Source organism: Aythya fuligula, chromosome 1, assembly GCF_009819795.1.
Source record: "Aythya fuligula isolate bAytFul2 chromosome 1, bAytFul2.pri, whole genome shotgun sequence".
NCBI lineage: Eukaryota > Metazoa > Chordata > Aves > Anseriformes > Anatidae > Aythya > Aythya fuligula.
Genome location: NC_045559.1, coordinates 162895994 through 162922890, shown reverse-complemented (window position 1 = coordinate 162922890; position 26897 = coordinate 162895994). Strand labels below are relative to the sequence as shown.

General features: G+C 33.8%; 1 protein-coding gene across 11 annotated transcripts in view; it reads right to left on the bottom strand.

The window, feature by feature from the left end:
• Window positions 1–26897, bottom strand: part of MYCBP2 (MYC binding protein 2) — a 193244-nt gene that overhangs the window by 67922 nt on the left and 98425 nt on the right. For all 11 annotated transcript variants that reach the window (XM_032183624.1, XM_032183633.1, XM_032183660.1 and 8 more), the window contains exons 34-50: window positions 25294–25485; window positions 23987–24193; window positions 23700–23831; window positions 23216–23394; window positions 20154–20296; window positions 19228–19328; window positions 17799–18017; window positions 16274–16499; window positions 15805–15923; window positions 14587–14674; window positions 10727–10779; window positions 9783–9955; window positions 8959–9103; window positions 6929–7141; window positions 4243–4298; window positions 3739–3854; window positions 1718–1815 (exon numbers count right to left, since the gene is read on the bottom strand). In XM_032183624.1, the coding sequence (XP_032039515.1) occupies window positions 1718–1815; window positions 3739–3854; window positions 4243–4298; window positions 6929–7141; window positions 8959–9103; window positions 9783–9955; window positions 10727–10779; window positions 14587–14674; window positions 15805–15923; window positions 16274–16499; window positions 17799–18017; window positions 19228–19328; window positions 20154–20296; window positions 23216–23394; window positions 23700–23831; window positions 23987–24193; window positions 25294–25485 (2460 nt within the window). The remainder of the gene's footprint in view (window positions 1–1717; window positions 1816–3738; window positions 3855–4242; window positions 4299–6928; window positions 7142–8958; window positions 9104–9782; window positions 9956–10726; window positions 10780–14586; window positions 14675–15804; window positions 15924–16273; window positions 16500–17798; window positions 18018–19227; window positions 19329–20153; window positions 20297–23215; window positions 23395–23699; window positions 23832–23986; window positions 24194–25293; window positions 25486–26897) is intronic.

The window sequence follows — 26897 nt, the reverse complement described above, 5'->3', positions numbered from 1 at the left end:
GACCATTTCTGATGTACATGTCTAATCTGCATTCTTGGCTTCAGAAGAATGCACAGCACAATGATTATCTTTTGGATTATTTATAATACTGCTGTTCACATACGTGGAATTATGCTAACCTGGTTCATTATGCAATTGTGACACAGAAGAAAGAAAACTGATAAAATGATCTATCATGACAAGTCTACTGTGTTCCTGCAACACTGATAAATCCTAGTGTGGACAAAGGCTTAACAGACACCATATACAGGACAGAAGGATGTTTCCCCTTTCAAAAAGACTGTAACTTGGAAAAAGAAACAAGAACAACAACACAGGCGGATGATTAAACACTTGACTACTGCCTCAGAACACCAGTTACCTAACTTTTGTCAAGTTTGTTGTGTTTTGTTTTTAAGCTGTCATGACTGTTGCTTGACAATATATAGCTGTTATATATGAACCAGTCACCTTAATTCCCACTGTAGTAATTGACAAGAAAGGCAGTTCCATCCAGCAACTTGTATCATAACAACTGTCTCTTTCTCTTCACTGAGTAAGTAAAACACAGCTTGGATGGAGATACCATTAACATCTGTGAGATGCATTTCACCCAGAAGAAAGTTCTTATTAAGATAATTAATAATTAAGATAATAAATAAGATAAAGTAACCAGGAAGTCACAAGGGGCTTCTCCTAATGGAGAGATGGGAGACAACCTAAAATTATTTTGTGGAAGAAGCAAACAAAACAAAACAATGAATAAAAATATCTGTGGAAATTAGAAGTAAAAAAAAAAGAATCATTTTAGTGGCAGAAGCAGACACTGGATGATGTATTTACAGACTTGGGAGCTGTATAACAAAAGGTGCTATTTCTAGACTAACCAGAAAGTTGGGAAAGAATTCTATCAAGATGTACCATACAGCTAAGAAGTTGGCAAACACCCAGTTCTTTCTGTAACTGTGTATTTCCTAGAAGAGGGGAAGAGTCCACTTTTACTCTTGTAATAAAAAAGGGAAGGATAATTTAGTGCTTTTTCAGAATTCACATCTTTTAATACAAATTTATTGCATGAAAGTAAGATTCAGTACTTTGCTTAACTCCCTCTTTATGCTAAGGAAGGGTTATTGAGGATATTTCCTTCATCTTGGCATTTCCCCAGCAGTGCCACACCACCTTTCACCTTTCACCCGTTATTTGTGCCTACTTCAGTCTTTCGGGGTAGAACAATAACATGAAATGGGGAAGTCAAAAGCTATAGAAAGGATAACCTTTTAAAATGAAGGCATGACATTCTAAGAAAGGAAGACATCACCAAGAAACTAATTTAGGATTTTTTGCTGCCTAAAGAAAGAGCCTGATCAGAAGACAAACAATATGTGCCCTTTGTACAACTCATGCCATAGCACAACATCAAATAACTAATATTAGCGTAGAATGTGGTTTTCATAATGGTTGCACAATATTTGTGTGAAAAGCCTAGAGAAATATATATATACATATATATATATAGTTTGTATATAGTTCCTAACAGCTTTATTAATGGGTATACAGAAAGAAAACGGAATGAACATCTTTCATTTTATTCAGTATACTAATTTCATTCCATTCAGCACATTAAAGTGATTTGTCTTAAGTCCTGTACTGCTACGAAGTGATAAAGTATATATTAAACGACAAGAAAATCCCACCCAACTCCAACTATCTGTTTGGGTTTTCATTTAGTTTTTCAAACCTTGTTTGGCTGAGGCTCTGCCTTTGGTTTAATAAGCTGTGTCCCAGGCGGTATCATTCCTTTTGGAGGATCTTTTACTTTCACTTCTAGCCCAGCATCTATAAGTAAACAAAGACTAAGTTAAAGTAAAATAATAAAAAAAAAAATAAGTCCATTTATTAGTCATATAGTAACTGCAGTTTTTCAGTGCTACAACTTAATAGTATGCAAAGTAGCCACTCACTTATCTGGTTGACAAACACTTGCAGCTGCTTAATGGTGCAAAGTATTATTTTATCAACATTTATAAAGTCACATGTAGAAATTCACAGATATATAATTTAATGTTGTTATTAAGTATCTGTCACACACTGTGTCCACATTACTACTAGGTAATTTTGTATCCTAATGTCTGCACAGACATGCTTCAAGGAATGGTGAAGACAGAATTAAATGTTTGAAGGGTGCAAGTAAAAGCTCCTAGAGAGGCAACAGCTTATGCATGCTATACTGCTGCAGATGCTAATCACAAAATGCAATAAACAGACAACAGCCTTAGAAGGCAAGCTACACAACAAGAAAAGGCCTGTAATTTAAAGAGCCAGCACCTTTAATTGCCAACACTGTTATAAAACCAGGAGGTGCTAGAAAATATCTCAAGACAGTAAAATTCTCAGATTACAAAGAAAAACACAAATAAAGAAACAGTTCAAACTTCTGTAATAGATGGATATAACCTTGAATAGTAATCTTAAAAAAAATATTTTCAGAAATCGCTGTTAATGCCAAACTATAGCAATTTAATGGTTTTAAGCTTTTGTTTTGTTTTACAGGCTGACCCTTTGAAGAGCAAGAATGTGAAGCAACCAGACCTAGTGATAAATCAGCAATGTTTTCAGGAACGTTCTTTTAAACAAATATGTAAGTAACAGAAGGAATCTAGAAGGATTAGAAGGATTAAGATCTGAAACAGAGAAGAAACTAAGTGCTACCAGTACTTAAGAGGGCCAAAGTTGAGCAAATCATGGGTCAAGTATGGGTATATGAACCCCACTGAACAACAACAGAAGTAACATTGAAGAAAGATGGCATCGACAACTACTAGAGGACACTCATACCTGTCTAATAACCAAGGTTAACAACTGTATTCTAATATTTCTAGAAGTTAACCCTATGCAATTAATGAACAAAGATAACTATTATGAAAAATATAACATTGATCTTATTTTCTGTAGGTAATACACGTTGGATTGGAATGGGACTGGAATTTATGTATCTATTTACAAAAGGTGCTGCTCAGTATTGGCAAAGATGAATTGCTGGTGCACTCGCTTAAACCGTCCTATGAGAGATGGGCCTAATTACAATGCCTTCAATATCTGTGCTGCTGTCTTCACCATACCACCTGTAGAATTAAAAAGGGACAATTGAAGGTGTAGACATTTTCTGAAGGGGAAATCTTCCCCTAGCACACTACAGTAACTCGTATTTCCCAGGACCAGCAAGACAGATAAATTATTTTCAGCAAAGAAGAAACCAAAAGCATTTAATATTGGTATTAGCAGTTGAGATTTAAGATAGTGAAGACCACTCTTTCTCAATTTTCCACAGAGGAAATGACAATTTACTCCTGCACAGTTGGGAACAATTTCTTCTTTTCTTAGGTTCTTCAGATCCTTCCTCCACCTATACATCTCTGTCACTCTCAGTTGAAACTGGACATTTTTCTTGCAGTCTTAGACATCTCAAAGCAACACAGAGCACAAAATAAGATACTCTATTATTCTTGTTTTCTAAATGCATTATGAATACACAAGTTGCCAAATATGTCCCTATTCCAATGATGGAATAGCCATGATCTTTTTTTCTTTTGAGAAAGAAGAGGGATTTCAATAGAAGGCTTCTAAACCAAAACGGGGGTACTATGTTTTGCTATGAACTTTAATACTAAATCTTAGGAGCACCAAGACATGCCTTTATTGATAGTCGATACAAGTGGATATAAGATTAATTTCTGCTTAAGTATTATGAAAATTAAGTACCTATTTCAATGCCATCTATGGTAACGTGAATGGTATAGAGACCAACAGCGCCGGGAGTCCAGTTTGCACAGTATGTACCATCATTGTTGACTCTGATCAGCATGTTTTCACTGGGTCTAGGCATAAACAAAACAATTGAGATCATTAAACAATTACTGTCTTCTTGGAAATTGTCTGTAACACTTAAGTTTGGTAAACTATGTTTTTTTTTTTCTTTGAAATAATCTAACTAGCTTTCTTCCTCTGTCCAAAGCAGTAACCCCATATTATTTATAATGAAGCCATAACCTTCTACAGCACGTTTGGACAGCAGAAGATGAAAGATCACATTCAGAAAATGTATAATACAAATATAGAATCAACATTAGAACTCCTAAGAATGAAATATTTTAAACCAGAATCTCTAAATTTAAGAAAACAAAGGCCTGCAACTCAGGGTGTAAGCAAAAGTGACGGGACATCTTAATTTTAGTATCTAATAAAAAATAATTCTTTAACATTTACCTCTTTGGTGTCGGTGAAGCAAAGCGTAGTTCTTCAAATGAGTAATTTTCATACGCCTATCAACAGATGAAATTAAATGAACATAAAATCAACAATTATCGAATAAAAGAAGGCAGAGTATTTTCTCGAAAAACACACAAATCTAACCGTACACTCACCAGAAATATTGAGTAAAAAAACAGAAAATCAATTCCAGAACACAGAAAGAGAGACAAAGACATACATACATACATGAAACAAGTATCTTCACTTTCTCTTTAAATTGCCATTAACAAAAATACACACTGCTAACAAAAGCTTTGTTCACAGTCAAGTCTTTGAATTCCTTCTAATCTAACTTGATTAAAAAGCCTTTGAATTCCTTTTAATTTTTCTTTTTAATAATCCAGATTTCAACTTCCTTGTAGGCACAAATATATGGATATATATCCGGGCAACCTGTTCCACTGCCTCAACACCCCTCAGATTAAAGAATTTTCTCCGAACATCTAATATAAATCTCCTCTCTTTTAGTTTATAACTGTTCCCCTGAGAGGCACTGCTTGCCATTGGCCTCCACCTTGACATACAGGCTGGAACTTTCTGGGTGTGGCCATCCAGTCAATTCCTTATCCAACCAACAGTCCACCCTTCAATGTTCTTTCTTTCTACTCAAAATGAAGAAATTCCCTCTGTATTGAGGTGACACTTTTGCTGATTGTCACTAGAAAAAAAAAAAAAAATCTACTTTCACAGTTACTTGTGAAATGACTGCACTGAAAAGCTCCGCTTTAGTGTAGACTATGGTAGTCCCAAAACTCAGCAAATGTATCACTGGTTGCAATAGTTGCTGAGTTATCAGATTCATACACTTCATCAAAAACAACAGTGGAAAAAAGAGGAAGGATAAAAACACATGAACATAGCTGCAGATCAGCCATTCTGGGTCTCTGTCCAAATATCCAATATGGTTTTGGGTTTCAATCTTCCATACTTGTTGTATGTATTATTTACTGTCACAAAGTGCGGAGCTACAGTTTCTAATTGTATTTGGATGGTTCTATCTAGCACTGATACAACATACAGGCTGGCATAAAACAGAAAGGTTAGAAGATGTCTATATTTTGCAGTGAAGTAACTAAGTAATGCAGAGAGGGAAGTAAAAGAGAATTTTCACTTTCTTGAATCAATAAAGTTAATAAGCTAATCATAAGCAGCAGGTTGCATTTCTCAGAATATTGGACTGTCCTTAGCTTAAGTAGCAAAATACCACTTCTCTTCCTGATTAAAAAAAATATATATATATTTATTGTAAGTCTTTTCCATCCAAAACTTGCAAGAAACTTCCTCAAAAAAGGTTTTAAACATAGAGGTCAATCATGCTTCAGCAAAAGACACTTTTTGTATTTTACCTTGATGTGTGTAATTTACTTCGTCTCTTTGACCATGACAAACTTTTGTCCTATATACTAAGGTGACTTTAAATGAATATTTGTGTTTTAATTTTACCTTAACTTGATTCAAATTAAAAATTATTGAAGTTGACTAGCTAATACCAAGCTTTCCTCACTCAAAGGGTACATCAACTCTGGAGATGAATTTCTAGACACTTGCACTTGCTCCACAAACAGTTACTCCAGCACACCTAACGTGTTGTAAGGTGTGCCACTGTAACAGCAGTGTGAACAGGTTTGATACCTATTACTAAAAAGAAGCCTGTAGTCAGTGGTTATTAGAAATCACATCTGGGTTCGAAGTATGAATAAATAATGTACTTTTTCACTCAAGTCACTGATAAAAGTATCAAGTAGCATCAAGTCAAGGAGTGATCTTTGCAGTAACCCAAGTATAGTAAATAAATAAATAAACCCCACACTTGTTTCATTTTAGACATGTAATTTAACAAGTTTTTAAAATCATTTGTTTTATCCTATATTGATTGAATTACCATCTGCAGCAAACAAACCTGTACCCTTTAAAAGATGGTAGTTTGCTGACTCTTTTTCCACATAAATCCATACAGGGTATAGCATTATCTTTCTCTAACTCCTGATTAATCACGTTTCATTAAGTTTTCCATCTGCTAGTTATATATGTCATGTCACATCTCGTAACTGGGTCAATATTTTACCTATATGTAAATGCACCTTTCCAGTTTTAAAATACACTCAAACCAATAGTAACTGTTTTCATGTCTTTAAAAACTGTTGCCTGCAAAGTCTCTGAGATGATTTATTTGGCAATTTTGAGTTGATACACCAATCATTTTTATAATCTTTCTAACTTTGTTTAGCTCTGATTTTTTTCTTACATTCACCAGTTATAGGTTTTAATATAGGTTCTATGCAACACTCCAGCCCTATATAGGTACAGAGGCTTGTCTTTTTTCCCCCTTATTTCAATAACTGTTTTTATTTCTCCTCTCACTCAGACTAGTTTTCTAATCAGTGTAATCAAAATTAAATACACAACTTTTCTTTTTATATGCTAATCCAGTTTATTTTTTGCTTTAGAGTTCAGGCACAGTTGGCCATTTTGAGGCATCTACTTTTCTGCTGAACTTAATATATATCAAAGTAATTTGCAACTAATGCATTTTTAGATTGTGATCAAACTGAAACATACTTTACCCCTTCATTTTTGCACACTTTTACCCACTTTGTATACTGGATTTTATAGCTACCTTGCTCAAGTAACAGTAATTTACCTTCATCATTGTAATAGCAATATATCGAGCTTCTTTTACTATCATTGGCTCGTAAGAAGAATCAAGCTTTGGTGAAGGAAGTCCTCCAAAAGTCATATCAGCACTAGGGGATGCAGCTGCTGCAGGACTCCCTGGTATCCGTTGCACCTTTTTAACTTGCTCTTGTTGCAAAGATGTTTTTTTCTGAGAAACAGGAATAGCTTTGACTTCTACCTATAATCAGACACAGAACATGGGAGATGACTTAGGGAAATGATTTAGGGAGAAAGCAAACCCACGCATTCTTTTAGACCTGCTAAAGTACAGTGACACTGCTTAAAGAACTTGCTACTAATCTAGTTATGTCAAAAACATGCCTCTACACAGACAACGTACGTCTACACAGACAAAGTCAAGAACAACATCTTAGCGTAAAACTTGAGAATGTAAATGTACAGGGAAGCAGCACCTAACTGACTTTGCACGTGATCGGTAAGGGTAAGGTTAGGTAACTTATGCCAGTTGCAGAGCACTCCCTAGGAAGCACAGTAAATTCTGGTGCACTAGCTAAGTTTGCTGACAACAGAAAATGCTTCAGGTTTCAGAGTGAGTCATCAGCACCTGCCAGACCTGGCACAGCACCCTATTACATCGGCACTGTGCACTTTAATTTGTATCTTTTTTTTTTTTTTTTTCTTTTTCTTTTTCCCAGAAGTACCACAGACATCTATTAGTGTAGGTAACAGAGTCAGCAGAACTTAGTTTTCTGAGGAGGAACAGACTACCTGGACTAACTGAACAGACTAAATCTGCAATGAAATGTTTAGTTGCTGCAGATGTCGTAAGATATTTATCAAAATTTGACCTAATTTATTGGAAGTTACCTCAGTACATTGAACACTGAATGAGTCAGATAGAATAATTCATTAAATTATGTGTTACTTTAATATACTTGTGCAGAAAAACAGTTATTAAATAACAAATCTAGCAACTATTTTGATGGGTTTATATTCACACATCTTTTTCCCAATTTGCAGAATAAAGTAAGTAAAAGTTTTCTAATTCCTCTGTCACAAATGTACTTCATTAGCTACATATTTATATTATGTTCAAATTGTGTGACGAAACTGATTCTTGTATTATTGTTTAAAACTCACTGGCTATTAATGAATTTACAGTACACTGAAAGATAACTCTATTACATCATATACAAAGACTAGTCTTGAGAGTTCTTATTATAGGAATCTTACCTTTGTTTGAGGTACTTATTTTTATGCTTGACAAAAGCAAGATTTGAAAACATCTGTACAACTCCAGAAAAATAGGGGGCTTTAAAACATAGATGTAACCTAATTTATTAAAACTACGTGAGTAACATTTTGTGTTCAATTTCATTTGTTTGCATGCTTCATTATCTCAAAACTAACAGCCAACTTTTACACATATCCCATAGGTATTAAACCCAAGCCTGGAAGGGTTTTCTAATTCTGCCTCAGGTGGTCATGAACATTTCCTTTCCAGTACTTCAATAATGATAAAAAAACAGCTGTGATTAACTGAAGAGGATGAAGCAAAAATCAAGAATCTCAGATATTGCCAGTTAATAAGTTCAAAGACTACAGGAACTTCCAAATATTAGAAAGGGGGAAGAGCTGTTCTAATCTAAAAAAGTGACTAAAAATGATTTACCAATGTGCTTCTGATACTTTTTTTCTATCACTTTTATTTACTTTACAATTTATAATACTCTTTCCTGGCTTACAAGTACGAAGTGGATTCTTGTCACCTTATACATCACCACCACCAAAGGTCTTAAAGTGGGCATTTCCACTACTATATATGTGTAGCACATTACAGACAAGACGTAAATTGCATGAGACGTGTTGGCATAATATGGAATTCGACGATTCTTTGATTTATAGGTTAAAAAGTCCACTGAATTTAAGAATGCCACATTCTGCCCTATACAAGAGTATTCTGTGTAGTATCTACAACAAGTATTAAATGAAGACATGATGAAGTATAAGAACAGCCAAGACTGCAATAATTACCTTCATATTAGGAACATGAACAACATCCCCATACTGGTCTTTTGTTTGTACTGTAATAACAGTTGGCCAACCACAACGAATGTCATCCTTATTCAAAATCAATGACGTCTTTTGAGGATCAGCATATGAATCTGGCTGAAGCCATCTACAGCAAAGACAGATACTTATCATTAGAATATCTTCTAGCCCCTCAAAAGATTAAGTCTTATTCTGTAGAAACACGATATCCACCTAAGAAAGAATGCAGAAGGTCTGAATAATTAAATATATGCTTTTACCTAATATATGAATAAAACCAGCACCACCAAACAGTTCTACTTAAATCACAGAATGGCTTGAGTTGGAAGGCACCTCAAGGATCATCTATTTCCAACCCCCCTGCCACGTGCAGGGATGGGGCATCCACAACTTTTCTGGGCAACCTGTTCCACTGCCTCTCCTCCTCTCAGACTAAAGAATTTTCTCCGAACATCTAATATAAATCTCCTCTCTTTTAGTTTAAAACTGCTCCCCTGAGAGGCACTGCTTGTCATTGGCCTCCACTTCGACATACAGGCTGGAACTTTTGGGGTGTGGGCATTCAGTCAATTCCTTATCCAACAAACTGTCCAACCTTCAAATCCATCTCTCTCCAATTTAGGGATAAGGATAACAAATACAACAAGTGTTTGAAACAGTTATTAAATTTACATAGCTACTTCTACAGACAGACAACAGTGCACAGTTATTAAAATTTAGCATACAACTAAACAATTTCTATTTCACTGCAATACTTTACAGCTATGAAGTCATGGGTTTACTCATGAAGTACACAAGCTTTTTACCTTGCAAGTCGTCCACCACTTGATCCTGGTACACAAGCAATGAAATCCTCCAGAAATGACTGCTCATTGCTTTGCACCTGCAGTGGAAGATTTCCTTCAAGAGCTTCCAGTATCGTTGGTGAGTGAGATAGTGCCAACCCTTTTCCAAGAATGCCGGAATGAGATTTGCACACCTTTTATTTTTTTATTTTGAGGTTGGGTGGGGATAAAAGAGACAGAAAAACGAGTCTTTCAGTATCATAACATTAGACACTTTCCCATAATACGACAGTAATTGGCACAGACATTTGGGGGACTGAAAACCATTCCAGAAGGGGCAAAGTGGACAAATTACTTTGGTGAAAATTCATCCATTACTTGTATGCACACTCCCAGTTCATTTTTTGAATATATTTTTTGAATTTTTTGAATTTTAATTTTTTGAATTAAAATACAGTGGATCCATGAACAGATTTGCGGAAAAAAAATTTCTTTCAAGAACATCTGATTCCTCAAGTTTCTGTTTACTGATCTGTCATCTCAGGCCTATGCTATGACACTGTAGCACTGATGTGTTTTTCCGGCAAGTACAGTAACAACTAAATTTCAAAACATTTGCCCTGAAAATAACTATGCGGGAGAGAGAACATGAAAAATTCATTTTTCACTGTTCATCATTGGTTAGGGGCAAAAAATAGGGAGCTACTGACCAGCATCAGCTGCCACCACAACCAAACCATCATCAATCCAGAACAACTAAAGACGTATTAACCAGAACTTCATAGATGTTACTGTTCAACTGAATTATTTTACTTCTGCAATTACAAAGACATGTTAAGTATTATTTAAAATTTATTAAATCGTGCAAACAAGATGTAAGGTGATCTAACTTTCTCTGTGATCTATCTGATATTTTATGCATGTTTTCTAAGCAGATACAGTAAGACTTAAAAGCAACAGCATACCTGTAAAGCAGCTTCTTCAAGAATCTCAAGATCTTCTTCAAATTCATTACCTGCTGTAAAAATATAAACATGTATTTTTCATAACAATAATATTGACATTTATTTATGCATTATGGAATCTGAAAATCCATTTATTTTAGTTTATATTAAAAAAGTTAAGTTTGCTGCTTAACTGCTGTTGAAAGATTAATATTTGAATCTTTTCATCTTTTTTTACTTCTATTAACAAGCCTAGTAAACATGCAGTACTGTGTAGTTCAGTGTACAAGCAAATAAACAATATATCTTACACAAAAATCAAATTTGGTACTTATCATCTTATCTCCAAGACCGTATGTATGGCAAATCTTTGGATGCAACTAGATACTTCTAGGAAAAAGATTCTGGGAGGTCAAGCTGATAGCCAGGAAGCAGTACTTAAGACTACGTAACAATTGCTTCCTTATAAGAACTTGCCCTAATAAATTTATTTAAAAACCTGATAAACTCTGTACAATTTTGTAAATTATGAATCCACCCAGAGCATAAAAATCAAATGAATTCTACTCTATGGCACTTCTTTCTCAAAAATCCAACTCAAAAGCCTAATTCCAGTGTGACCAGAATTGCCAAATACAGTCTTAACAGAAAAGAAAAGTCAAACAGGTAAGGTTATGATATTTCTAGTCTCTCTCAAAACATGTCAGGCAATTCTATTAATAAGGAGAGAGAAAGAGAAATTAGAATAATCAAGTCCTAAGGCACTTTTAAAATTCTAAGAAATATAGATATGTAGATACTCTGCTCAGAATAAAATTCAATTTCTACAGAATTTGAAACAATTAAGTTATAATGTTAAACCATTAAATAATGCACTGATCAATTCCATACTGCTGTTTAGGTTAGATCTCTGTCACAAAACAATTGTGTCTTTTGGGTAGAGGCATCTTAAACTTAACTCTGAGGAAACTTGCAAGGAGGAAATGTTGCCTTTTGACATGGTAACTCAATATTTGGGTGTACTCTCAAAGATGAAGTTCTCATAACAAATAAAGGAATCACCATTTGGTGCATTTTCCTCTGGAGTAAAAACAACTAAAGCCCTCTTGATGCCCTTTCAAAGCACGTTTTTTCTTTCCTAATGCTTATATAGGAATACTTACACAATTATCTGGCCTACTGTATAAAGAATATCCACTACAACAGTTATTAAAAAACAAGGCAATTCTTTGTGAAGGATATCCTCCTTCAGCAAAGTGTTTACACCATGATGCAGTCATGAAAATAATGCTAATAGTGGTAAGGATGGAAGGCTCTACAAGGATTCCCGTAACAACTAGCAACTAATTTGAAGTTATTTCACTCATCCTATCTATCCCATGATGCTCTTTGCACAACCTCCTACAAAATTCTCTGTTGAAAATTTTCAAACACGTGCTTCCTACTTTTCTTAATTTTGCCATGATATCTGTGAAGTTTCTTAATTTAAAGTCATCAGGTTTTAAGATCACTTTGTTGGATATAGAGGTCTGAACATTACTAGGGAAATGGAGCAGGATTTACTTCACCCACTTTTGGGCAGTGAGGCATGAGATAATGAACTCAGCTGTAGGTATTACAAGATATTTTTACAGCAAATGGAAGAGAAACAGGCATCTTCTTTCAGTGATTATTATTTTTTAGATGTTCACCATAGAATGACATGAACCATCCCCTGAAGATGTCTACATTATCTCTAAAAGAAGGTTAGAGCAACTAGCTTAGAGTCAGATGCTTAACTTCTGAATGCCAAAGTTCAGACATTATATGTTAAATTGCTTATTCCCTCCTGAAGCAAGCCTTTTCCTTAGGGTAATTTCTTTTTTCTTTAGACTATATACACCTACACATGGAACTAAGGTAAAACTGTAGAAATTATAAAATGAAGCATGAAAACTCTAATACAAAGGGCCTTCTTGTGTGCATGCACTACAATACAGTCTTTTAAATCACAAATGATTACATATCTTTTTCTTAAAGGGCTCTCCATTTCATGAATAAAATTATACTGTTCCACAGATGAGTAATGACAGTAGCACATAAAATGCAGCACTTTTCAAGGCACCATTTCACTTACAGCAAAAGGTAGAAGATACATTATAGATAATGCAGGAAAAGAAAAAGCTGTCTGATACTAAGGCATTTAAATGTTGCTCTCCAAAACCACATTTTACCTCTTTTCCTGCCAAGTGTTTCTGTGACATCAGGCAAAACACTTCAAGTAAAATTACAGGTAACTGAAAACAGTCTTAAAAGGCACAGTAATTTCCATCACAGAAGTCAAACACTACAATTCCTGCCTATAATTCATCTGTTTATTCTTAAGGTCCAGTGGTCTTGGGGAGAACCTCTGCACTTATATCTGTTTGTCATTACTTTTGCAGTACTATCAGCAAAACTAACAGATTTGGCTGAAGTCCTTGAGTTGGTGTTGGGTAAATGGTGAGATGCATTCTTTATTATGTTGCATCAATTACTTCAGTAATCAGAAAACTATCCTGCTTCTGCACCTACCATTCCTCTGTCGCAGTTCACACACGGCCCCTTGTATAAGTTTGCTGAGACTGCGTAGATAACTTGACTGCATGTTTTGTTTAAACTCTGTTCTACCTTAAAGCATAGAAACTGATCTACCTATCACCTACTTTCCTTTCTTCTTTTAGACACTCAAAATTAGAACGAAAACCTCTTCTGAAAGAAGAATGAAGCATTAGAAAACCTGGGAAGTGAAGTTATGAGCATTCACACTCAGCTTTTTTGTATAGAAGAGAATGGTGGGATAAATGGGTACTAGGGAAATCAATAAAGCGAAGGAGTTAAGGTGGCTGTTTGAAGGATAACAGAAGAGGGCACTCTATTTAAACTATAGAATTGCCTGTACTTTTGAGAGAGAAATACAGATTTACCAGTGCAGTTGAGGTGCTCATTTGCAACATAAAGTAAGAAATTTGCACATTCAAATATACAAGCAAAGTACCAGGTTAAAAAAAAAAGTCAAATTAGGTTTAAAAAAAAGTCAAATTAGGTTTTGTGGTTATAACTGCACACTGAACAATGCCTTCCTGCTCATTAATTCATATTTTTCTCTGCTAGTCTCCTTAATACTATTTGAGCTCTCATTTGCATTCCTAAATTAAAATGAACAAAAGATACCTTATTAGAGGTTATAAATCCATTTCTCCTATACGTAAATGTTAATTACGAGAAATACTATTATTATACAGAATACAGCTACATCATTAGAACAGTCTAACTCAATCTTCATATTCATTCATTTTCATAAATTCTTGTTTTTCCTTATATTTTAAATTGCATTTGAATTCCTGTAAACTTTTGTTTGCTGCATCTGCTGTAAAAGTATGCAATATTTTTTATAATTGCAAAAAATTACAGCAGCAGTATTTTAGACTGCAAGGTCTACAGATACAATGGCCACTCTCAATTTTAAACTAACGAGTCTAAATTTTGCAATTCATTGCTGCAGGTGTTCCTTATTCAGAACGGTGTGCAGTGCAGGGAGAAAAAACAGTGAAAGGGAAATACAAATAAGATACCTGCACATTTGTGAAGCACCACAAAGGAACTGTAGGACATAGCTCGTACACTGATATGCTACCTGTGGATGGGGTGAGTTGATTTAGATTCAAATAACTAGGTTTGCCTTCTCTCCGTAATTGTTTAAGCAGAAAACAACATTATTTTATTATTTTGATTGATTAATTCAGTTTGAAAATCAATTGTGTATGATCATTTAGAATTAAAAGCAACATTTGGACAGACTGCATTTATGCAGAAACCCTGAAACAATGATGAAATAACAAAGTAAGTTGAGTAGGACTTACCAATAGGAAGCGCTAGATCTTTCTTCATCAGAGCTGCTGCACATGACCCTCCTAAATTGGCCAATTCTTTTTCCAGCTGAATAATACCCTTAAAAAAAAAAGTATTCAGAAAATATGACAACAGATGTGTTTCTTTGACAGTATTTTTTCCTAAGAGATATTAATTGTACATTCCAGTTTTAAGTTTCTCAGTGATATGCTTCTTGTCTTACAGCTAGACTGCCATGTTTTAACGTGGGGCTAGATTTTTAATGGGCTTGAGTACCGCTATTTTTAGAACAATTTCAACTGGCTAAGAAGACTGATAAGTGCTACCATGCTTAGGTAGCCTAGTAAGAACATCTGAAGATGACTGATGCTGAAGAGAAAGGGAACTCATAACTAAAAAACCTACACATAGGTATTCAGATTACAAAGAAATCCTTCTTCTAATCTGTACAGATGTACAGTTTATGTGGTGTGTGTATATATATATATATATACACACCACAAAAGCTCATGTCTTCTGTCTTCTCTAAAGGTAATACTGTTCATAATTTTGTTTTCCTCTTCCCTCTCTCTAGTTGGAGATGCAAGGATGGGAAAAAAGATGTAAGTCTTTTACACGCTTAAAGACTTACATCTGGGGATGATTCAGCACTTCCAAGAAACGTCTGACAAATTCCTCCCAAGATGGAAAAAAAAAACCCAAACCAAACCAAAAAAAAAATAAATCTGAGGGATATGGGGAGCATCTAGTAGGGCCACTACTATTTTAAATAAGACAAACATCTTTCATTATGATCTATGACATCAGAATAAAGATATGAAAGGTAAACTTCTCAAGACAAAGCCTTTATTCATCTGAACTTCTATCATGTTCATATAATATTTAGTAATTCATCTGGATAAAGAAGTTTCAGAATTTTAGATAATTTCATATCCTATTGATGAAATGGATAAAATCATAATGCTATGTATTTGCAGAGTGTCATAGTTCTTAAAACCCTTGATAAATAAAAACACCCGCAGCCATTCCAATATATTCAGATTAAAGAATTCCAGATAAATTGTGTCTGTAGCAATAAAAGTTTAAAAATTGTATGAAAATAATTTAAAAGCATTTTGCTAGTTCTATTTAGTCAGAAATACAAGTCAATTATTTTTACGAAAAAAAAAACTTCGTCATATCAGAATGAATTTATAGGTTCATTTACAGCCATTCCACTTTTTCCTTACCTCATCAGATCCTGGACTAAATTCATATCCAATTGCATAACATTTGAAACCATAAAAACAAGCCTTTTCATCTTTCACATAGTCTGATGCAGTCTCCAGAGAAAAAAGAGCTTCATTTCCTTATAGGAAGTAAAATGATACATAAAATAAATAAAATAGAACTTCTAATATTTCTCCTCTTTTTAAATGTTTCTACCACATGAACATAAACATAAACCAAATGTAGGCTCTGTAAGCACCACGCAAATTAAAACATAAATAACACGCAGATGAACACTTCAAAAAAGAAGCCTAATATAAACATAGTTCACTGATGTACAACCAATGCCTCATAATGAACTCTTGCTATCTTGGATGGAGACACTTTTTCAATTTTGTTTTCTTATATGATTTTGCAGAAAAATAAAATTTATTTTCATCATTTTTATAATTCACATCAATAGAAATTACTGCAATATATATTTATTACCTGGCAATACTAATACCATTGTAGGCCATCCTGAAGATCCAGAGAATTTTTTCAGTTCTATCCATGAATTAAGATTTTCATGAACAGAAGTATGCTTTGGTCCAAACCCCAGACTCTGTGCAATTCTGACAGGAATTAGTAAACGAAGAACATCCTCTGACTGAGCAGTGCCACACTGAGTATCAAATTCTATTGTTATCCATCTGACACATTCAGGAAAAGTCACCTAAAACAAAAAACAGTGGTCAAAAACCTAATTATGTGCAAGTGGTTTTTGTTCGTTTGTCACTTTGCCTTTATTTTTCTCCAAACATTCAATTCTTCACTTCCTCTGTCTTTTGTTCTTAAAGCTATAAAAGTGATTCAGTTATGTAATTCTGTAGAGCTGTTTTCATATACTTTAGTAGCCTAACTTATTCCTTGAAATTCAGATACACCTGAAATGCTGTAATCAAGTATTTTAACATATGTCCAGATTAAGCATTTACGCTTTGGATACCTTTTGTGATTGTTTTTGTTTTAAAGAACTCTGTAGATGACCATTAAACAAAATGACAGACTACTACAAACATTTCAGTCTCAAATATCCTTTTAAATACAAACTTCAAAAGACACATTCATTCATTTCTGTTTTGTGCAATCCTAGAAAAGCACACAGCAGCTGAAGCATTCTTGTGAACATTTTTGACTGTATGATACATTTTTGTAAGATACATTTTTGACTGTATGATAGCAAACAGTTACAGGATTTCAAAAGCAGTAACAGCTAAGACTAGAGCTTCAGATAGGCTCCATAAACTGTCAAAGCAATAATAAGCATAATCACTTGAGGATAGATACATTTTATGAAACTATTCCACTTAATAAATTACTTGATTCCAGGTTTGGTACCTTTGGAATCAATGCCACCACAAAACTCACTAGTTCTCAAACTGAAACACTGGATTTATATTTCAGGCCTTTAATACCTCATACCTTTACTCAGCTGAACAAAAACACCCTTTTTCTATTGACATTTAGGAAAATCTGGATTCATTTAAGTAGTCATTTACGTAAGGCAGAATGAATCCCATTAAAAGTGACTCAACACATTTAAGTGGACTTCAGAGACTTCTGCAAAGCAAAATCATGGTCCAACTGAAAGCAATTTGTGAAAAGTTTGAATTGGTAGATCCCTACACTACAATACACATGAATTTGACCAGAATTGACATTAACTGTTTTTTACAAAGCATTGTTTTAGCACTGAGGTAACATCTACATAAAGACTTCCAACTCCCACAGTCTGTACAGTTAGAACAAATAAACTGTACATGACAGTAGGAAAATCTAAGACAACAAATTCAGTTGCTTATATTAGACAGCTGAATTAGAAGGTTAAAACTACATGCTTCCCCATACTTACTGAAGAAAGACAGGTCCAGAAAGCTGTATAGTAACAATACGGAAAACTCCCTCATATTAGACAATATGAGTTACCATCCATGGCAAACCATTTTTCAACAACGTAAGAAATGGTGTTTACCTTGTAGTGAGTAACACAGGCTGGTTTATAGGGATGTTCACTTTCCACAACCGCATAGTGATTAGAGGTAGTACAAGCTGAAAGCCCTTGCTCTGGTTGATTTCCTGTGGTGCTGTCTGTAGACTGATTTGGGTTAAAAGCTGGAGGAGCATATTTCTGATTCAAAACTGCTACAGAAGGAAGTAACTGTTGTACTAAGCCAAAGACCTCAACAGCAACCTGAAACATAACACCAGATATGCTAAATTATTACTTACGATGGGGTGAAAACAATACTCAAACTTGCATTTCTCTGTAAGGGTTATTATGGATATTCTTACAATATTGATAGCATAGTTCATTTAGTTACATTTTCCAATCCTACATCTACAAGGCTTGCAGGAAAAGCATCACCACATTAATCTCAAATACTCCTCTTAGATACCAAAAATGAAACAAGAATCTGTTTGCAGCTGTGAGATATCTACATTAAAACACTCACAGAAAACTTCCTAACACTAGAAAGCCATAACATTAATGAACAATAACTGTAAGTTGAGAGAAAGCAAATACTGAAGTCATAGTCCAGTTGTACTTTGTTTTCTAAGAATATTGTTATTTTTCCAATATTGAATATTCTTAATGCATGCATTGATAAACAGTGCATTGTTCTCTGTAATTTTTATGAGATTTTCAAAAGAGAAGAACACTTCTGAAACAAAACACTTGTTGGAAACTTCAGTTCATCACAGTGACAAGGTAACTACAAATTCAAACTATTTTTAAAGAAACAAATCTGTTTGATTTTAAGTGATCAGTCCTCTTTTCTTCCTCTTTATAGAGAAGTTAGAAGGGATCTTACAGGTCATGAAAATGCAGTAAAAGACAATAGTGTCTACTAAGTAAGGACTAGCAACATTTGCAAATATAATGACTGTTTTCAAGATTTTCAGACACGTGAAAACATGTTTTGCCAATGAAAAGGTTATTTTTGCTGATAGCTGACATCCTCCCAACTGTAAACTTGATAGAAATAATCTTCATTTAATTAATAGCTACTACTGATTTCATGTTCGTTGTAAAACCTGAATTTATGTAAGAAATCCTATCCCACCAATATTCATTAATAAATAATAATTCCAGATCCTTTTAACTTGTTGACTTTTCCTACTATTAAAGCTGATCTTCTTTCTCTCTGCTTACATAAGGTTGTATTTTTTTCCTTAATGACTTCAGTGTAAGTTTAAAAAAAAAAGTTCATAATAGTTCGAGTATAACATGTTTTTAAAATTTCTTGCGTCTTGGAAATTTCATGACCAGTCAAGTGGTCAAACATAAACCACTAATTCATGAAATTATAAAAAATCACCATGTTCAGTTTTTTCAGAGTAAACTTTTTCCTTATATAACATTCTTAAATTTCTTCAGTAATTTCTGTTGAGGAGCATACCTTGGGAATTGCTGCTGCAACTGGTCCTATGTAGGCTATTATGAGGGGTAGCAGCATTGAGAACAGACTGGAAGAGCTCAGTAGTTCTGGAATGTCTTCAGCTAAACAAAGATAATTAGAACATAAGTATCATAATTATATTCTTTATAACAAATAGATCACCGTTCAAAATACACCTTATTTTTATGGTTTGCATCTTATGAGTTATTCCAGTTTCTACACTAGTTTTTACTTTAAGCTACTTGGCATTATAATTCAAAAACAAATTATTAGTGTGCGAAGTTCACCTGAAATAAGTATGACACTAGATACAGCTCTACATTAAAATTTTTCCTTGTTTTACAGCATAATTTCATCAATATTTCATCAGTTTGTAAAATGGTCTTCATATTTTCTATGCTATAAAATCTAGTATCTAATCTCAAAATCAATTTCTACAGCATTATCCAATATTATGGCCTCCTCTTTTTTTCTAGAATGGCTGCATATGGTAGCTTAAAACATTCAGTTTTAAGACTACTGTCTGAATTTCTGAAAAAACAGGTATCTAAATGCTTACAGATGCATTGCATACACCATTTTTCCTCCTACCACATGAAACATGCAATAAAATTTGGTACTGACATATTACAGCATATATTTTGGGAATACAGAATCTAACTAGCTTTAATACGATGTCTGCTAAACTGATGAGCAAACTTATATGAGGTATCTGCCTATGATTAAGAGCACCTTAATCATTTAGAAGGTTACTCAGTTTGAGTTACTACAGCTATGACAGGTAAGAAAAATATTTTCTGAAGACATAAGAGAAATATTACAAATATTACAAATGTCGTATCACTGAGTTTCTACTCTTACCTCCTCCTAGCAAGGAAAGAAGTTCTGAAAAGTCAATTTGGGAAGTCAATTTTCAAAAGTCTTACCATCTACAGCAAGAGCTCTGTGCAACAGGTCTTTGGCTGCTCGCACAACAGCGCTCACAACAGAAAGAGCCCTGCTACAGTTTTTGTCTTCTTCATTAGCTTTGTTCAAAAGCTGTGATTGCAGATCTCCATCATACTCACTCCTGGATGTAGATTAAGTTAAAGTAAGTTAATAAAATACAAAATTAACTTAGACATGTCTCACTTGTTTTTGGCACAGAATAATTAAAACAGTTAATTTATGATAAAACAATAAAGAAAACAAACAAATCCAACCACAGAGGATATTTTGGAGGTGATGCCTCAGTGTTTGCTGTTTGTTATTATTTTATTTTTATTTGCCAGGAAATATGAAAAGCATATTTCTGAAATGCTTGTTTTCACTGGATGCCTTTCAAATCTTAGAATTTATTAATTGTTATGCTTTTCCAAGAGAGAGAACGTATCTTGATAAAAACAGAACAATACTGAAGGCCTCACAGAAGTCACTGAAACTCTTTCTATTGATATTTCTGTAGTATCACAACTGTGAAAAAGATTCCCCTTCCCTATTCTAAAGATTAATTATGTTTTTGATATACAATGTTAGGCTTTAACCTTAACAAACAGTTTTCTCTTTAAAATCTACTGTTTATGTCAAATTAGATTCTCCTAATCAATATATGGATATTATGCACAAAACGATTCCACTAAATTATATAAAAGATGTTTTGATTGTTATTTTCACAGCAGTTCAACGATAAGCATAAACTAACTCAAGCCTTCTATATGGTAATAATTTAGCAATGGCATAGACAACTGAAATCACTCAGTCAACAGGTAAAGCAAATTTCAAATTCTTTTGGATTTCTTGTGTTTTGAACTTAGGAAAAAAAAAATCTACAATATTAAGATTCCAGAACTAGCAGCTCAGAACGCTCAATGACTTGACTTTACATAGAATAAAGTGCAACCAAATGAAATGTACAGCAAGAACACTTATATTTCTCTATCACTTAAATCAACCACTCTTACAAAAAGTTTTTTTGTCACTGAATCCTAAAATTGTACTTTTGTTGTCAGCCTCAAGCCATATTAACTGACACTGAATGCAATTTTACATTTCCAATGAATCCTTACAATGTGTTTTTGTCCTAATCAGAAACATGTTAATACACTTCTTTTGGTATGGCCTTTCTTGTCATTCACATAAGCAACAACTCTATTTGCATGTGAGCATCCTTCAAACTAAACAGAGTGTCAATTTTACAAGCTCTGCTCTGTAATATTTGACTGAACATTTATTCCTTTACTGGATACAAATCAACACCTCAAGTCATTATGTACTAAACTGTGAATCCTTAAACTGACTGCCAAGTCCATAATTATAGATGTCCATCAGGTAACATTTTGTTTTTTGTTGTCCAAGGACACTTCAGAAGACACTGTCATTAGAGGCAGCAATTTGCAGGTTTTCCCAAACAAAACTTAATTTATTCTGCAGAGCACTTCTCAGTTATGCTATTAGGGTCCTTCAAAAGTGTCCTAGAATTTCATCACAGTTGAAAATACAACAAAAAGAGATGTTTCTCAACTGAAGACAGCACTTTGGTATTTTTATTTTTTATATTTTTCCCCATATGTTAGCTTATTATTAAGTTAGAACACCATGAAGCTTCAATTTAGCTTTTGTGTACTTTGCCATTTTGAAAGCAAGGAAACTCATACTCTTTGCTCCTAAGAGGAGAAATAAAAGTTTTGGGAATAAAAGTGTTTTCCTTGTGTTCTCATTTTCACATGCGATTTTGATACTCTAATAAAATCAGCAATTACAATGTTGAGGGGATTCCCTAAACATAGATAACCATGATTCCAAGAGACTAAATCAATGAAAGTGTAGTGGTATGTACCATTGTAATTTCATTCTTCGTTATTACTTATTTCATTCTTCATTATTACTTATTACTTGTTTACTTGAACTTACTGTTATTAATGACAAGTTGGATCTCAGTAACCCAACTCAAAGTAACCCAATCTCATTTCAAAACAGTTTAGAAGAACTACTTGCATCTTCAACTATGCTATTACTACAATTTTGCTAGCAACTCCATTTATTCATATTTTAGTTCCTTTAAAATTTTCTTAGGAGCAACAGATTCCTAGAATTGTTAGTCCAAAATATGTCATTACCTGTTACATTCCTTATTTTATCCTCTTCATCTTTTATTAGTTATGTGCACCTACCGCATAACTAGGAATCAAAGTAAATTATTGTTCTTTGTTGTTTTACTTCTTGGATCTACTTACTGATGATCAACAATTTACTGCAGAAACTGAGATTTCAGTAAAGGGTATGACACTTTTTTGCTGTACAGACATTGGTAGTAATTCATATACTGAGACACTACTACATTTTGAAAATCACATTTTCTTTAGTATCAATGTAAACGCCTGAAAACTGAAAGCAATACTTTCCACTAAAGCATTGGATTAAGTGAATTCATCCTGAAAGGCTAACATAAAGCTTCTCTGAAGAATAGTCAGATGTTTCAGTTGATTTTATTTGCATTTTTTCTTTTTATACATTTGAACTTTATAGTAAGATAGGAAACTTCCCATAATAAACAGACCTCGCTTATCTACATTATACAATCCTTTCCAGCAATAAAGGAAGGAACTGAATGAAATCAGAGAGGAACATTCCAGTCAACAGTCTCTCAAAAAATTCTGAGGTTATAAAAAATGCCAGACTTTAGTAGTGCATCTTATCAGTCCCCCATATTATAACTTTAAAAGGAGTAGACAATGGACCTTGCAAGAGAGGTGAACTAACAAAGTATTTGCCAATTCAAAAATAAGAGAATCTAATACAAGACTGTACAACTGGTGCTCCAAAAGCTGTCTTTACTAAATACCCTAAGAATGAAACTACACTGAGAGAACACAATACTGCTGTTAAAGAACCTTTCCTCAAGCACACTTCAGATGTGTTTATTTCTGTTACTTCTCTAAAAAGGTGTGGTATAATAGCGCATATAGTTTTATTTACTTTTCTTAGAAATAGATCATGACAACACACAAACCTGTAATAAAGAATCTGTGGAATCTGTCCACGTGTTTGGTTTGTGCCGTTACTGCTCAGACTACATGTACTGAAGGTAAATGTTACACCATCTGGACACTGAACTGTGGTCATTCCTCCATCTCCATTGGCAGTCCGGCTTCCATAATTCCTCAAACGAATCGCGTATTTCACATTTTCCTTAAAAAGGACAGGCAAAAGCAGTATGCAGTATAAAACAAGTATGTAAGTTAGGCTTCATGGTATAATGAAAGCTATTTCAATTATAATCTGTTTATGCTATTATAAAAGTAAAGTTTTATTTTTTTTTTACTTCCAGGATTTGCACTTTTCAGTTACAAGGTGACAATTTACAAAGCAAACATGTCAAAATCAACCGTAGATGTGTGAACAAAAAACCATTTACATTGAATGCTCTAGATTTTGTTTTTTACAAGTCATATGAAACTTGTACGAGTCATACGATGTGTACTTCTTTGATTTACCTTCAGTGGTACAACTTTGTCAAGTCTGATTTCAGCTATGTCACTGGGAGAATCATCCGTGGTGTAAGTTCCTTTAACCAATTCTAAAGATGTCCATCTATGAGAATGAGTTGAATCTCCAGTATGATCACTCTGAATCAAAGAACAATGGCATTTTAATACATTTATTATGTAAATACATAGCACATTCGTGCAAATACGCCAGTTATTTTGTCTTGTAGAAATTGTTAAACACAGCATTACGAATAAAACAAAACTGAAAAAGTTTTTACAAATGCAGTACTTACATCATCAACTAATACTTCCAGTTCATACTCGTGAATTCCCCCTCCACCATAAACAGAAAAGCCTACTACAACTACACCAGCCTTGTCCACAGAGAAACATATTGCATCAGGAGATCCATTCCCAGTATTCCAGCTTCTTCCCTGGCTTGTTTTAGTGAATCTGTTTGGAGTGGATTTCACAGAATGAAGAGAGTTCAGCCCATCAACCTGTAGTAAATTAAATAAAAGCATGAAAAATTAGCTGTTAAACATTAGGCAACTTTAATAAGGCAAAGCAAATGCCACTACTGGCTTCTTTTCAGTGCCAGATAAAAACAAAACAAAACAAAACAAAACAAAACAAACAACAAAAAAAAAACATTTCTGGTAATATTTATGAGTTAAGTAAGAATTATTAGGAATCTTATTTATTTTATTTTCAGGCATTTAAATATATATTTTTGTAGGATGAATTATCAGAAAAGATAACTTGGTGTGCCTCAAGAAGACCTGCATATTTGTGCTTTAGAGTATGGTCAATACCAAGAGAGAAAAGATACGTTTCTCATATATATTAATATATATAAGGTCTTTAATCAATCTTATCAAAAGTGTACTTTCTGTGAAAAAAATTGCTGATAGTACACAGTGATGTGCATTTAATAAAATCAAATAAATTCCTATCATTTAACAACACGTTAGATTCATACATGTGAAACTCTGGATTTTAAGAAGTTAGACTCAGTAACATTCTCAGTTTTCAAATACAAACCAGACAAACTGTAAAAAGTCTAATGTCTTTTATATGTATCTATAAATTGAATATGTGTATTATACAATACTGACTACAAGGTGGATGCTATACCATGCATAACCAAAACACATTATAAATTCTGATCCATAACCAAAACCAGATAGGATTAGAACACATGGAAGACCCATGATACCATCAGAGGCACAGAGATGCTCAGGGATGTGTCACTGCCTCCAATGAACACCAAATGAATACATCTCATGTGTATGTAGGCATGATTTCATGGTGCTTTCATGTGTAGGCATACATGAAAAAAAACAACGCTTAAAAATATTGTCACTTTGGAAAAACGTACAGTATTCTTCAGCCATGATGAAGTAGCTAATTATCAACAGTATTTACCTAATACAGTGAACTTTTTAAAAAAACTTAGACATCTGAAAGCTGCTGAGAGCAATTCCAGCATCTGTAAAAGATCTACACACCTAGATAACTGATGTCACAGCATGTATTACATTCATAATACACCTGTCCTAAAAGACTTCTTCTAGGAATGGTCTTATGTAAGCTTTACCTCAGATCCTAATGCTGATGCTGTAAGTTCGCTCACTATACTAGCAAGCAACCCACAGGTATTAGAAACTAGATGTGAAGAAAAAAGTTCATTTTCTCGTCTAAGGCTATTCCGGACTGGTAAAACAACAATGACCAACATCTTTTCCAGCACTTCCCGAAAGCTTGTCATCCCTGAAACATTTTCTTCGCTCTGCATAAAGAAGAGAAAAATGGCAAATAACATTGTTCATTCTTTACATAATAATAAAAAAAACTTTTTAAGCTTTCCACATATTATAAACATTAATAAATAATGAATCAGTGACTTATTAATAATAAGAAATGTCTAGACAGATAAAAAAATAAAATAAAAATCAAAGCAATCATAACATTTATTCCTTTGTCAAAAACCTCGTTAATATTGCGTATTGGTATTCTTCTCAAGATGGAGCTTTTTTTATATCCCTCCACGACATAAGCATGCTGTAGATTACTTAGTTTTTAAGCATACAATACATCACAGCACATAAATGGCTACCTATTGAGCTCTTCATATCATTGTCTTTCCCTCCGCCTAAAAGGAAACTCAGAAGCTTTTTGGCTTTGATGTTAGTAAAGAGAATGTTCTGTCCAAAAGGATAAGATGAAGTCAGTGATGGGGAGCTTATTTTCTTTACTGAATGAAGAATGTTAAACAAATCTAAACTTAAGTACCTACTGTGTCTTCTACCTAAGTGACATCCACTGTTTTTCAAAATAGTTATACCTACTGAAAGTCATTCCCAGTAATTAAAAATAGAATCAGCTACACTGATTGGAATCAAAAGCTTGTCTTTCTCACCATTCTGTCTTACAATAATATCCAATAGTGAATAGCCAGGAAAGACAATCATGTCAAGCAAACCTGTACAGATAGCTGCACAAACACTTTCAATCTTTAGGTGTTAAGAAACACCTGTATCCAAGATGGAAATATTATCTTTGCATTTAACAGGTTTTGGTGAGTTTTTTTCTTCATCAACTTACACAGATGTTTTTTACATCCATGAAAACTTTTATCATAGAAATGGTCTGCAGAAAGATATTCCACAGCTTAGCTGCATGTTTAAGGAAGAACAGCTACTTTTTGAACTTACCTTCTGCTAAAGTCTCTGGTTACTCCAAAGTTTTGGTATTGGAGGACTCAATGACTATCATTTATTTACCCTTCATGCATCATTCACAATTTCATAAGACCTTACCCTTCTTGTCTTTTAAAGTGAAGAAAACTATTTAGTAGTCCTAGATCTTTATCATCTTTACCTTTTTCATTCCTGTAAATCTTTTCTGAAATTCCGAAATTTCTGAAAAATACAGCATTTGACAGTTCAACAACCTGGTGTAGAACTATATGAACTGGACTTCCCTTGTCCACCTGCTTGTTTACTCCTTTAAAAACTTCAGTTTGAAACATGAATTTTTTACTGAAGATGTGCTGACTATTCCTCAAAGCACTGGACCTATCCACAAGTTATTTCTTGTGATCATGTGCAAAAGCTGAGAAACTTGCAGAGAACACTGTGCAACAGAAGACAACTCTAAACTATATTTCTACCATTTTTATATTCCAGAATAAACATCTTT